This window comes from Leptonychotes weddellii, chromosome 2, assembly GCF_054177405.1.
Source record: "Leptonychotes weddellii isolate Sample4059 chromosome 2, ASM5417740v2, whole genome shotgun sequence".
NCBI lineage: Eukaryota > Metazoa > Chordata > Mammalia > Carnivora > Phocidae > Leptonychotes > Leptonychotes weddellii.
This window is the reverse complement of record NC_138370.1, coordinates 94486648-94500834: the sequence shown is the minus strand read 5'-3', so window position 1 is coordinate 94500834 and position 14187 is coordinate 94486648. Positions and strand designations below refer to the sequence as shown.

The following is a 14187-nucleotide window of genomic DNA, read 5'->3' as shown; positions in this document are numbered from 1 at the left end:
GACCTTTTTTTATTTTTCCCCATGAAATTCACATGTAAAATCTATTTGCTGTAGCTGTTTTAAATAGCAAACACAGGGTTAGAATATTATTTATCTCTGGAGATCTTGAAAAACATCGTATAAAAGCTAAAGAAAGAATGAAAAACATGACTAGGTATTTGACATGTTTTCAATAAACACAGTTAATTTCAGAATTTGCATGAGCTCTGCATGATGCCTAGATGGGGATGTCATTATGTGATAAGTTGGAGTTTACAAGGTGTGTCCTCCTGAAGCTTTAGGATCATTTTTAAATAACTTATTTTAAAGTAATTATCAGGTAGAGGTTTTGTGGATCTTGCAGCTTCAAATTCTCAAGGGCAAAAATTTCATTCTCCTCCAGGAAGCAGCATGTTTTGCCACAGGCACATTTCCTGGGAGGTGGCAGGAGAGGATGGGGATTTATTTTTAGCTCACCCTTACACTGAAGATTCAACCTTTTAGGACATCAGTTTTTGGGTTTTGTTGTTGTTGTTGTTTTTATTCTTATGTTAATCCCCATACATTACATCATTAGTTTTAGATGTAGTGTTCCATGATTCATTGTTTGTGCATAACACCCAGTGCTCCATGCAGAATGTGCCCTCCTCAATACCCACCACCAGGACATCAGTTTTATGCAAGTGAGCAGTTTCCTCTTATATGTCCCACCTTGGGTAGGCCTTTGGTTTTATTTCCTATCTTCCCACACTCCTAGATAGTGAAAACCAGTCTCGACTTAGAGTGCTTGCAATTTCACTCAAGGCAAAGGCTAGCTTCTGTGTTGGTTAAATTTCTGGGTTCCAGCTTTTACTTTATGTTTTCTGAGTAGTCCTTCCTTTCTTACCATTTTATTGATACATTTTAGAGATGTTAAAGTGCTTTTCCAACATTTTTACTTGTTTTCAGTGGGAATGTTAGTCAGGGTGTATGGTCTTCCATACAGCTAGAAATAGAAGTCTACTCTTTTGGGTTTTGGTGACTTCGAAGTTGCCTTCTCTTCTCCCCCCCCCCCCTTTTTTTTTAAGATTTTACTTATTTATTTGACACACAGAGAGAGACAGCTAGAGAGGGAACACAAGCAGGGGGAGCAGGAGAGGGAGAAGCAGGTTCCTGGCTGAGCAGGGAGCCCAATGTGGGGCTCGATCCCAGGACCCTGGGATCATGACCTGAGCCGAAGGCAGATGCCCAACTGACTGAGCCACCCAGGCACCCCTTCTTCTCCCTTTTTATTCAGTTTTAAAATGCTAACAATGGCCATTACCCAGACATATCTAACCAAGCCTCGCAGTTGTTTTACACTCCAATCAGACTTCCCTTTCTCCTTTTGTTTCCCCACTTGCACCAGCTAGTACCAGAGGCACTATGGTCAGAGTTTCTGTGTGGCGGTTGCTCAGGGGAGGGTGAAAAGGTGAAAAAAGCTGGGTTGTCATTGCTAGTGACAGACTGGAGAAATGCATTCTTGTTGTTGTATGTTGGAGACCAGAATACATTTTCTCATAGAAACAATATGATAAATGATTTTGAATGTAGATATAAAAGTATATTTAGCATAGTTATTCATGTACATATGAATTAAATGAGCTCTGTGACTTTGCTTATGAATCTAACCAATCATTAACTGAATTCCAGCAAAGATATTTTAAACTGAGCTTTTGGACTATAATCATGTTTAGTATGCCTTGTGTAGTTCATTTTAAATGTATTTATGTCTTATTCTTATATTATAAACTACTTGGCAGTATAGGCCATCTCTTCTACTTCTTTATGCTTCCCTACATCTTCTAGCTTAAGGATTATGACTGGTTGACCAGTGGATTATTACAAAGATGGCAGCCAGTAGACCATGGAATACGTTTGGAATTCTTTTATTTTCCCTGATTTACCCCCATTTCCTTGGCACTAATTGTCCAAAGAAAAAGACTCACAAATGCCAAAAGAAATGGGGCTTTGAATAATCCACTGATTTGCTTACTTTTAATGATGGCTGATTTGTCAGTTATAACTCAGCCACTCAGTTAAAGTCTAGGTCACCAATAGAAATAAAGTATACATGTACCAAAAGCAAACATGGAATGTATGAACACATGACCATTTGGCTATGTGTATGCATGTGTGTCTTAGATTCTAACTTTGTTGGGTATCTAGTGTTATTCTAGAGGTATCTGTTTGTATGTTCTATTGCTTTTGCTGGCCTCTTTCTATTTAATTTTTAGAGAAAAATATATAGGGGGATGTCAAAATAGAACAAATAATCCATACATTGCAAAAACTATAGGAACTAACATGATTCAATTTAGAAATAGGTACAGTTCACAGAATGCCACAGTTCAGGGAGCAAAAATTGGTATGTGTTGAAATTGAAAATGATTCTTTTATGAAGAAGCTGACCAAAATTTCCAGCAGGACTGTTGCCTGAAGGAAAATTTCCTAGGCTCCAGCCTCTGTTATGCTTAACAATGAACCATACAAGTCTGGACAGATGGTTGGATTCCAAAGTGTTTCTCATGTTACAGTATTTTCTTCCTATTGTCTCTCCTGAATTCTACAGGGAAAAGAGAAAATGCTATAACTTTCAAAAAGTATAAAGAATATCTTCAGTACATTTTTGGAAGTCACAAGTACTGAACATTAATTATCTCAAAAATCTTCTTCTTCTTCTTTTTTTTTTTTTTTTAGAAATACTTTCTTGGTTAAAATCAAATTCATCCCAATAAAATCAAAATTATTCTTGACAGTAGGACTTATCTTTCTACTATCTTTATTGCTAGAAATACAAAATCTAAGATGTATTTATGTCTTGTCCATTCAACTTTGAGCTATGGTGAAGGAGAAACTTGGGACTCATTTTTAAGACATTTCATATCCATCCAATAGCAACACTGCATTTATTCTCTAAACAGCCCCCAAATTTGTCCAATTTTCTATATCTCTATGACTCTGGTCCAAATTGATGATATTTTTTCACCTAGATTGTTGCAATAAATGCCCAACTGATCTACCTGCAATCACCTTCTTCCTCTCTGCCCCCAGTGCACACTACAGCCACAACAGAATGAACTTTTTCCAGATGCAAATCTGGGGTCATGTTCCTCCTGCTACCAGTAGTTTCCTATGACTCTTAGGGTAAACACAAAATTCCTTATCTGCCATACAGAGCCCTGAACAGCCCCTACTTAGCTCTCCAAACTCACCTCATATCAACTTTCTCCTTTTATCCCTAGTTCAACTAATTTGGCCTTCTTTCATTTCCTCTATATTTCTTTCTACATTAGGTCCATTCCTCACCATTTTAACTTCATTAAGCCCTGTTCTTCTTACAGAGTTTAATTCCAGCATCACATCCTCAGGGAATCCCCCATTCACCCGCTCTCGTTTTACCCAAATTATTAGGTCAAGTCCTGTTGTTTGTCCTCACAGAACCACATAGCTTATCTCTCTTTCACAGCACTTAGACAAAAGGAAGAGATTTATGATCCTGTGCATTAGGCATTGGGGTTACAAGTGAGGGAACAAAAGCAGAGTTATATTTATTTAGTAATCAACCTCTAAGATTCAAGCCAACCTTTCTAAACCACAGAGAAAAGTATACATAAAAATAATATACTTAAGTGTTCTCAAAAGAGCCAGGAATTATTCAGTAAATAAGTATCAGATATTCTTCAGCAACAGACAAGCTGTTGAGTATGTAATTTAAGACCTGGAAAGATATTGGCAATTGTTCCCACTTAACCCCCATAAAATACAGATAAGAAAAATGAGTCTCAAAAGTGAATCTCAGAGGTCTCACAAATAGTTAATGATAGAGAATGAAGTAGAACTAGTCATAAATATCCGTTGAACACTATTATGTGTAACAGTTTTCTTATATCCAAGTCTGCTTTTCTATTACATGCTATTTCTGTTTAAACATTTACAGAAACAGAGCAATTAAAATTTATTTCAATTGGTTACTTTCTACCTTAAGAGGATGATATGGCACCAATAAAATATTACTATAAGCCTTTAGACAAAGGGGTGATGTGCTATTAAAATTCTATTACAGTACATTTTTATTTCTCTGTGCATGAACTCTTCGTATTTTCTTATTATACCCCTCTTTCTACATGAAGTCCTTAAAAACACCCTAGCAAAGAGAATCCCTTACTTGCTTTTATTTGAAGAAAAGTGAATGTGTCTTATTCACGCATAGCTAATTTCAGGCAATGTTTGTTAACTGTCTCAATCATCAGCTGCATTTCTCAATCTCCATACCAAGCTCCCGTTCTAGCTACATCTCCCTTTTTTCAGGAATGCTGGGAATGGAATGCCATTGCTACATGGCCTCTTGCTCACGCTAGTCCACTAATTAGCTCTCTGACCAGCCCTTATTTCTTACTTCCTTTGGTAGAAAGGCAAGCTAATGGCCAGCTCTTACTACACAACATTGACTTAAAAACACTTGAGCTAAAAAAGGGACATTGAAAACCATTTAGTCCAACAATCCAAACCATGCAGGAATACTTTCTGAAACATATTAAACAGAAGAGCGATTTAATTTATAGATATGCTTAAATGCTTCCAGTAACTAATTCCTCACAATCTCACTTTCATGAATACTCTTTCAAGTAACAAGAATTTTGTATCCAAGTACTCTACTTGTGTTCTTCACCAACAATACACAATTATTTTAAAGAAACAAGCCTGTAACATCCAAAAACTTAGCTTTGGCAGTTTATCTGTGTAAAGAATGTGTGTATGTTTTAAAATCCAAAGCATATGGACTATACCAGTCAGGTTAGAATGAAAAATGAAAAGTGTAGGTTACACAATTAGCTCATCTTTCATTCTGTGTTCCTGTTAAGTCTTAGAATAGAAAAAAAAAAGATAAAAAAATATTTTCTTGCTATTTAAAATTCAAAACTAGCTTCTCAACGTGAGGCTTTTTTATCCCAACACCTACACAGTAATTCACTGCTTTAATATTTTCAATGATTACCTCATTGCGAGAATAAGCTGGGAGACAAAGGACAGGAGCCATCCATTTATCTGTTGCTTTCCTCCCTTTCAGACTCTCTTGCTTTGGCAATAAAATACTATGTGCCCTATAAGAGTGTCTAAACCAGAGGGCAACTCCACAATCTATCCTGGCAAACTCAGTAAGAGTTTCTTTGTTTCATTCGTTCATTGTAAACAAAACAAAAGGAAGTTCGTTTTGTTTACAATGTACATTCTTTAATAAAGGGAAGACAGACAAAAAGATTTGTTAATCTAGTAACTTTCTGGTATTTATTTCCCAGGCATTTTTGTACTGTCAGTAATTTATTTTGTTCTTGAAATTACCTTGACTGTCATAGATCATTACAGTATATTCATATTTACATATGTAATCTCTCTACTGTACATGTTAAATAGCAATGTAAGTGGATTCATCCATCCATATGATAAATTCATCCATATGATAAATTCATCCATATGATAGATCTAGGAAATTGGGTTTTCTGAGATATCATTTCTCTATTTTATTTGGCAAGGTGCCTGGTTGTGAAGAGCTTTAAATTTGGCATCTGTCATTGCCTATCTTGATCCAAATTATACGATGCTAAATACCATGAAGAATACTTCACAGGGGAAATCAGTAGCAGGTTATGAGAATGGTAAACTTCATATCACCATGTGCTTATAACTGAATATTAGAACTGTTAGCCAGATGCTTCCTGTGGACTTCCAGAGAGACAGAAAAATGTGGTGCCACTGGGATCCAGAGGTACTGATGTGAAGTATGCAGAAGATACATAAATCATAGGGTATGTTCATTTCATTTGGCTTCGTGGGATTCCGCTGACATCACTGCGGGTAACCAAGGTCTGCACCAGGAGCCTCTCCCTTCTGCTCTCTGATGCCTTCGAGGTGCTGCCCATCTAGACCAGGCCCTGCAGTAATTTCACACACTCCCCTAATAAAGTCCTCTGGGGCTGTCATGTATTTTCATGTGTTTGCCCTATTATCCCTCCCTGCTTGAGCCTTACAGATAATTGATGATGCTTCAGTTAATCATCTTTCTCCCGCTTTTGTTCACCAGGTACCTCCGCCTTGAAGGGGCTCTTTTATTGAGAATCGATGTCTTCTTCTGCGTAATTGATCACCATAGACCCAGGGACACTTGACTCATCGTTGAGGAAGAGTGATCATCATGAATAATCAAAAAGCTGTAGCTACACTACTGCAAGAGTGCAAGCAAGTGCTGGACCAGCTCTTGTTGGAGGCGTCAGATGTGTCGAAGGAGGACAAGAGCGAGGACCAGCAGTGCAGAGGTGAGGTCCTGATGGGAGGCACTGGGGGGAGGGAGAAGCCAGCAGGTTCGCTCTCAACTCCCCTGCCTGAACGACATGTTTTCATCTCTGCCCTATTTTTCTTCTCTTGGCAGATGACCACCGAGAGATGAGTGGATTTCTAGGGCATGAATGGGACATGGGCTGCAGGCGGACGGGCAGGGGAGGAAACCCACTTTGTTGCAGTGAATTGCTGTCAGTTCTAATTTTAGGCTTCAGTAAACATGAGGCCACAAGAAAACAGTTTAGTTCAAGAAGAACAAAGGGTGCAAGTCTGCCGGTGCATGTAAATTTCAATTATTAAAAAATTGAAGCAACTTCTGAATAGTGGCACATACTTTTTTTTCAAACGAGGCTTTTGTGCCTCATCGGTTTCCATAGGCTTCTATGGTTTCCATAAGTATGTCATTTCATTGGTCCAATCTCTCTTTTTTTGATTATCGATACATTTCTCATGCTGTATTCACATGCTGTTTGTAAAATAAATCCTCTCACACTGATAAATACTGATTGCAACATTATCAGAATTGAATTGACCTTTTGCTCATTTCATAGTTTATGCCATTCACAGTTTTAGATAGGTCATTGTTTGGGAAGTTTTGATCACAAAGTCTGGAAAGTTGAAGTATTTCTTATCTCCCCCATAGCCAGTTTTGAAGAGAGAACCTTCTTTCCTTAGATTGCTTTATAGCATTTGAATAAATGTTCCTCCATTTCTATAAGTGTGTCCCTTTTATGTGCTTTTAATATTTTTCTTTGTATTTTTAGTGATTTGCTATTCCTTGCAGAAATAAGATGATCACATAAAATGCACACTCCCCATCTCTTTTGTTGTTGATGATTATGTAATGGGGAAAGGTTCTGGAGAAGCCTTTCCCCCCACATTCTTGTATATAGGCACACACATTTTTTACAGAGGCACTTTTAGGTACCTATAAAGGTCTTAAATTTTTCTAATCTGTCATTTATGCACATTTCAAGATAAAATGCCCTATGTCCCATTGTTTCACAACACCTCAGTTTATGTGATTTCCTTATTTACTAACCAGATACACTGCTGTGTGCTTTTGCTTGCTAGTTATATGTGCCCATCAGCCTGAGCACACATTGACAGGTGTTAGCCCCTTGTCAGGGAGCGGCAGGTACTTGGCACCTCCAGAACGTGCTGCAGTTCTCCCCAGGGGCAGTGTGTTGTGTTCTATCTACTGAAGTTTCTCCTCTTGTCCTTTTACTACATGGCATCCTTTGTCTACTCAGCCCAAATTCCTTTAAGCTTTGTGTTCTCCCTCGTGAAAACTCAGAGCGCCCAGTTGGGTAGCATTTTCTTCTTTTTCTTCCCAAGTGCCACAGAATAGGAGAAATAATCAGTTTAGTTCCAGATAAGGCACATCAGGGCCACAAAATCACTCAATTAGCAACGGCTCTTCAGGTAAGCTGCTTGGGGAAGGAAGTGATCAGAGAGGCAGAAGAGGGTGTTGCTCCGTCAGGGGCTGACTGATGGGCTTGGCTGAATCTGGTGAGCCAATGGGGGGAGGAAATCTACACTGAGCCATTGACAATCTCAGCATTAATCCATCCCCATGGAGGCAAGCTGCAGGGTCCACCCCACGCGCCATCAGTACAACTGAGTTCAGTCTGAGCACGGAGTTCTTCCCTTAGCAGGTGGTTTCTGTGTAATACTGGTGGGCGGGTTGTGCTGTCACCAAAGTTGTTGCTCGTGTGTACTCCAAGGGAAAGACATTAGTACAGGGTCACCTATGGTGACAGGACAAGTCAGAGGACTTGAACATGATCACTGTGATTTTATTTTTTCCCTTCCTCCTCTCAATCCTAACCTCTTCACTCAGAAATTGTCCTTGTCAGCATGGGAGACTGCCCTTAGCAACTTCCTCAGAAATAGAGAAGGAACCGAAATCTAAACACAGATACATTTTTAAAATGTATTTCAGAGGCATCACTTATTTCGGTATGCCACACTGGACTCTCCATGCTCTGGCATGATCCACAGGGAGAGGGTGGAATGAGGAAGGCAAAAATGAGTTGTGTAGAACAGATTTTCTCTGTCATCATGAAAAAAATTGAAAATATTTAAACTATTTCGTGCCAATGTATGGTGAAACTCTTTGAATCTAGATATCAGATTCCTGTTGTCATTCGACTATTCATTTGACTCCTGAGCTTGATACTCATGGACAGAATGTCCAAATAATTTGTCAATCAAATGGGACACTTGAGAGCGAGAAGGAGCAATATAAAGAAGTCCACTAGGAACACATAGGACTGTCCTAAGTGAACAAGACTTAATAGTCATCCTATTCCTGACTATTTACAAATATCATTTAAGAAACTTTCTTTAGGGGCACCTGGGTGGCTCAGTCGGTTAAGCAGCCGACTCTTGGTTTCAGCTCAGATCGTGATCACAGAGTCATGGGATCAAGCCCTGCATCGGCCTCTGCGCTCAGTGTGGAGTCTGCTTCAGATTCTTTCTCCCTCTCCCTCTGCCCCTTCTCTCTTTCAAATAAATAAATACAATCTTAAAAAAAGAGAGAGAGAAATTTTCTCTACATAAATATATTGGAACACTTTTGACCGTCAGAGGGTCAGAGGGCCAGGCTTCCTAGCAGATTATGACCACGTAGGTCCCTAATGCCAGGGCTCTGCTTCCTTTGGAGGAGTGCTATCGCACAGTCGGTGCTCAGTAGTTCTGGGTTGCTGAATCAGAGAGCAATGATTTCAGTGTGATATTTATAAATCATCCTCAGTAGTCGGTAAGGATTACTCACTGGTGTGGCCCATTTGATATCTCCTCAGTGCCAAGCAATGTTTCCCCATTAGCAGTCTTCCCTACATTTGCGCAGTTGGTGGCAAGGACACAGAAGGGCATCGTGGACTAGGGCAGAGTTAGGTTTTCTTCCTCCTCTTCTTTTTGTTTTTTACTCTCTCTGTCATATCTCTTTTGTCCTGTTTAGCATGTTTCATGTAGATAGAAGACTAATCCTTCTTTTAACCATCATGGTGTGATTTGCAACAGTGATAAGACATGATGTCTGTCTTCGGGGAGCTCACAGTAAAATGAGAGGAAAGTGTGATGACAGAGCAGTGGGATGAACACTGAAAGGCCATGCATTTTGGGGTTTGGGAGCACTCAGGAGGCACATTTTAATTCCACGGGGTGGTCATGGCAGGCTGATGAGAAGTAGTCATGTTTGCATTGAAGCCAGTGAGCCTGAGCTTGATCATGAAAGGACTGAGGTAGGGCAATGCAAAAGTGAGGACAGGAGATACAAAACCATTAAAGAATTTTATTCAGGGCAATGACCTGGTCTACCTTGTGTTTTAGCAAGATGGGGATCAACAGTGTGGAAGTTGGAGTGGATGGGGCAAGGTAGGAAACAGTGGTTCAGACAAGAGTTACTGATAATGAAAAGGAGGAAATGGATTTTAGGATCTACAGAATTTGATAATCAGTTAGGTTGACGGGGAAGAAAGAGCAAAAAGTCTAGACTGACTTCTAGGTTTTGTACTTGGGTGACTCAGTGAATCGTGGTAGCATGCATCAAAATAAAGAATAGAGAAACAGATTTAGAAAAAAGATGGTGAGTTCAGCTTTAGATACTTTTTTTAAAAGATTTTATTTATTCATTATTCATTTGAGAGAGAGAGAGAGCACATGCAGAGGGGAGAGTCGAGGGAGAGAGAAAAGCAGACACCCCACTGAGCAGGGAGCCCGATGTGGGGTCTGATCCCAGGACCTGGATGGAGATCATGACCTGAGGTCGAAGACAGATGCTTAACCATCTGAGCCACCCAGGCACCCCCAGCTTCAGATACTTTTGAGTATGAAACGTCTGCAAGACAAGCACCTAGAGCTTTATAACTGGCAGTCATGTAATCAAGTCCATCATCCTGAATGCTGGGGCTTCACATGTGCTTCAGCATTCAGAATTTTTCAAATGTTAGGAAGGTAGTATGGTGCAGGGACCATCCATTACATTCATACTCCAGCAGAAGCTGGGGCAGCATCTAGAGTCAAACATTAAAATTTTTGCAACAAAACTTTGGCTAATCTCACTAAATAAGATAAACAAGCGATAAAGTGCCTCTAGTCAATTCAAGTCTGGTTAGGGTGCCAAACTTAAGAAAAAATATTCTAGTTTCCCGAGCTTTTTGGGTTTTCCACGTTTGGATAGGAGATCGTGGACCTCCGTAATTAGGTGTGGTGCCCAGGAAGAGATTGAACGTATGTACTAACATGAAACAGGGCCATTTCACAATAAATTGGTACCATTTCAAATTTCGTTTGGGTTTTTTGTATTAATCACCTATATTCAAATGTAGTCTATAGTGCAAGTATACAATGAAGTGAGGTGAGGTCTTGGAGAACTAAAAAGAGGTTGTACAAATTGACTCTCTGCCTTACCCAGCTACCACAAGTCCCAGATGTCATTCCGTCTCAGTCCCTTTCTCATTTTACAGGGAAAATAATATTTCCTTCATTCCTTTCTCTGATTCTTCATGCAGAGATAGTCACTGAAGTGCTTTACTTCCTGCTAAAAACCTTTCTTAATGCCTGACTACCCCAATTTACCTGAAGGGCAAAGTAGACCAGGGCCACCCCTGACAGATAGCTTTGCGCTATTATTCTTTGAGTCAGAACCACCAGCTTTAGACCGGCCAGTAAGACGTAGGAAAAATGTTTTTTTGCCGCCACTGAGGTGCTTCATCATAACATTGGTAACTCAACAGCCTTTTCTTTGACTGCAATTTCCTTACCTGAACTCTGACCTTTTCAGCTTCACTCCCCAGTGAGTTAAGGACCCTGATCCAGGAGGCAAAGGAAATGAAGTGGCCCTTCGTGCCTGAAAAGTGGCAGTACAAACAAGCCGTGGGCCCAGAGGACAAAACAAACCTGCAGGATGTGATTGGCGCCTGGTTGCAGCAGTTACTGGTAGGGAGAGCCCCACCACCTGTTCCTCTGACACCCCCAAGTAAGGCATTTAGCCTCTAAGTGGTCTAATAGATTAAATTTCTTTGAAGCATAAGACAGCCCCTACCCTTATGGTCAGCTCTGCCAGATTGACTAATGTGGGGGAAATGGCTTTTAGAAAGCATCGCCTGCCTGTAAGACCTTCTGTTGGAAAACCAAGTCAAGTAAAAGTGGAGAAGGGTGGTCAGTGGGTCTAGTGAGAAACCTGTCATCCTGAAATATACGTTATATCCTTGGTAGGCCAGAAGCAGTAGTTTTCTTTCTGTCATGTCTCATAACATTTTTATTTTGAAATGCTCCTTTTTTAAAGTTTATTTCATCAGTTTACATGAGAATGTGTTTTTGGGTCATCCCAAAATAAATGTATAGATATTGTCTTTGCCTATCAAAACAAAAATCTGGGAAAGGTTCCCTGATCCACATACATATAATGGCATCTTTGGAGGCTTAATAGAATAACAAAACCCCCACTTTTCCCACACCCCTCCCCCCAAAAATAAACAGACTGGGGTTAAGTAGACCGGGGGCTGCAGGCAAAGGAAAGTGAACACTTGGAAAGAATGCAGTGGTGAGCCAGGGATTTTAAATTAGCAGGCTTGGCATAGGTGGAAAAGTGGAATGGAATAAAAACTATAATTTGTGTATCACTGTAGGATTTTACAAAGCGCTTGCACATGCATCACCTCATTTAATTCTCAAAATGGCCTTCCAGTGATTATTACCATTATCATCCCCATTTTACAGATGAGGAAATTAAGGTGCAGGGAGATGAATGTGCCCAGGGGAACAGACCAGTGAGTGGTAAAGCTACTCTTTCCTCCATCTCACTGCCAATTCGCCCTCAAGAAGCCCCAAGTAAAGAACTCGAAAACACAGGTAAAATCCCTGAGACTTGTTTACCCTAAAGCAAGTTGGAGGTTGTCCAGCAGAGCTTCCTGCAATGTTGGAAATCTTCCATATCTCTGCTGCCCAATACATTAGGCCCTGGCCACCTGTGGCTTTCCAGCACTTGAAATGTGGCAAGTATGATTGAAGAACTGAATTTCTTAGTATTATTAAATTTTTAAAAATCGATTTCTATATAAATAACCACATGTAGATAGGGCTACTATTTTGTTGAACAGGGCAGTTCTTCAGCAGTGATGCTTAAAATGAGACCTCACAGCAGCAGCTCTAGATTACCTGGAAACTTGTGGGATATTCAGATTCTTGGGCCCCACCCTAGTCTTACCAAGTCAAAAACTCTGGGGCTAAAGGTCTAGCAATGAGCATTAGACAAGCCCTCCAGATGATTCTTGTGCATGCTAGAGTTTGAGAACCAGTGTTCTAAAGGAGAGAATAGGATAAAGAGCGAGGGGTATGTCAGAGAGCCTGACCAGGGATGTGAGGGGAGAAGGGGCAAGGTAAGGGGTAAAGGAGACTCCAATGTGAAGGTTGCAGGAGACCAATGATAAAAGCAATCTCCTCCCCATCGATTCCAGGAACTTGTTTAGACTGGGACCAGTTCCTGAAAAGCCAATAGTTGCTTTACCTGCTTGGAAAGCCTTGTGTGATTCGGCCGCCAGTGGTATAGAACTTTCAAGGCTTCCAAGGACGGTGAGAACAGGATAGCTTCACAGAAGGAGGGACCCCTGCTTTGACCTTTGGGGCTCAGAAAGTTCCTCTGAATTTCAAACATAGGCTGAGAGAGGGAGACACAGCACATCACCATAACCAGGGTTTTACTCCTCTGGGTCCATCCCACAACCACCAGATCCCCCTCCCTGCATGCAAAGCTGATAGTGACTTTGCTGAAAAACTGAAGAAGGTATTTTGAAAATTTGGTCTTGCTGCATTTGGGGGTTAATGTGAGTTGGGAGACAAGCTGCTCATAGTTGTTAGACTGTTTTAAGAGTCCATTTATTATTCCTTCTACTTTCCCTCTCTATACTGCAGGGATGTCACAGTTGGGGGAAATAGACATTGGGAATTTAAGATGTTTATGTCCAGCTCACAAGATCACTGGTGGCAGCTCTAAGAATCAGTCCATTAGGCTTCTTCAGCCCCTGATGTATTTAACCTGGGAGCTTTTTGAACTCTAAGCATCATTTTCTTTAGCTTCCCCAGCAAGCTATAAATTAAGTAACCACACCCCCCGAAGACTGTTAGGATGCTTTCCTATTGTGTCAGACCCCAAGTGCACAATTACTAAACCACTCTGTTTTGTAAATACAGAGAACTATAGCACTCTGTGAACTCACGAGACTTTTGATATCTTAGCTTGTCGAAAGTTTCTCAAGTGAATTCCATGATTTGTTGTTGTTCCATTATCCATTGATTTCAATATATGCTCTACTGAAGCTGGATGACTATGTTTTAATAATCAATTAATTATGAGCTCTGTTCTTGCATAAAAAATTAGTCAAAGCCTGCTGACCTTGTCTTTTCAGACAACTTATCTCTTCTTCCAATTTTTTCACAAACCTAAACTTACCATGGTTTTCTTTGCCTTGAAAGGAATCCTTCCCATAAAAACTTTCCCCTCTATTTTTAAAATTTGCATTACACTTAGAGTGTAAACCCTGTTAAGTTTAATTTAATTAAATTTAATTCCAGAAATAACAGATCAAAGTTAACATAGAATTCTGCTGAGTGCCTGAGTTGGTGAAATTAAGAGTCATTTATAATGTTACTCTCTTGGGCTGAACTTAATCAAGAAAAATTATATGTGTTTTATGCTTTGCTTTCTGTTCTCCACAGCCTCCCCCATTTCCTCCCTCCCTGTGCGCCCCCCTCCTACTCCCCCATCCCCAATCTTTTCTCCTTTGGTGTGTGGCCACAGACAGAAATTTATGGCAGGGGCCAACCTCCTTTACACTCCACACAAAGCTT

At 40.2% G+C, this 14187-nt stretch overlaps 1 protein-coding gene across 11 annotated transcripts in view; it reads left to right on the top strand.

Moving 5' to 3' along the window:
• Positions 1 to 14187, top strand: part of ALPK1 (alpha kinase 1) — a 120332-nt gene that overhangs the window by 53913 nt on the left and 52232 nt on the right. For 9 of the 11 annotated variants that reach the window (XM_081811975.1, XM_081811978.1, XM_081811977.1 and 6 more), the window contains 2 exons: positions 6080 to 6311; positions 11123 to 11277. In XM_081811975.1, the coding sequence (XP_081668101.1) occupies positions 6191 to 6311; positions 11123 to 11277 (276 nt within the window). In that variant the 5' untranslated portion in view covers positions 6080 to 6190. Of the gene's footprint in view, positions 1 to 6079; positions 6312 to 11122; positions 12193 to 14187 lie in introns of those variants that run through there. The other 2 variants (XM_081811980.1, XM_081811984.1) reach the window with 2 other exon arrangements.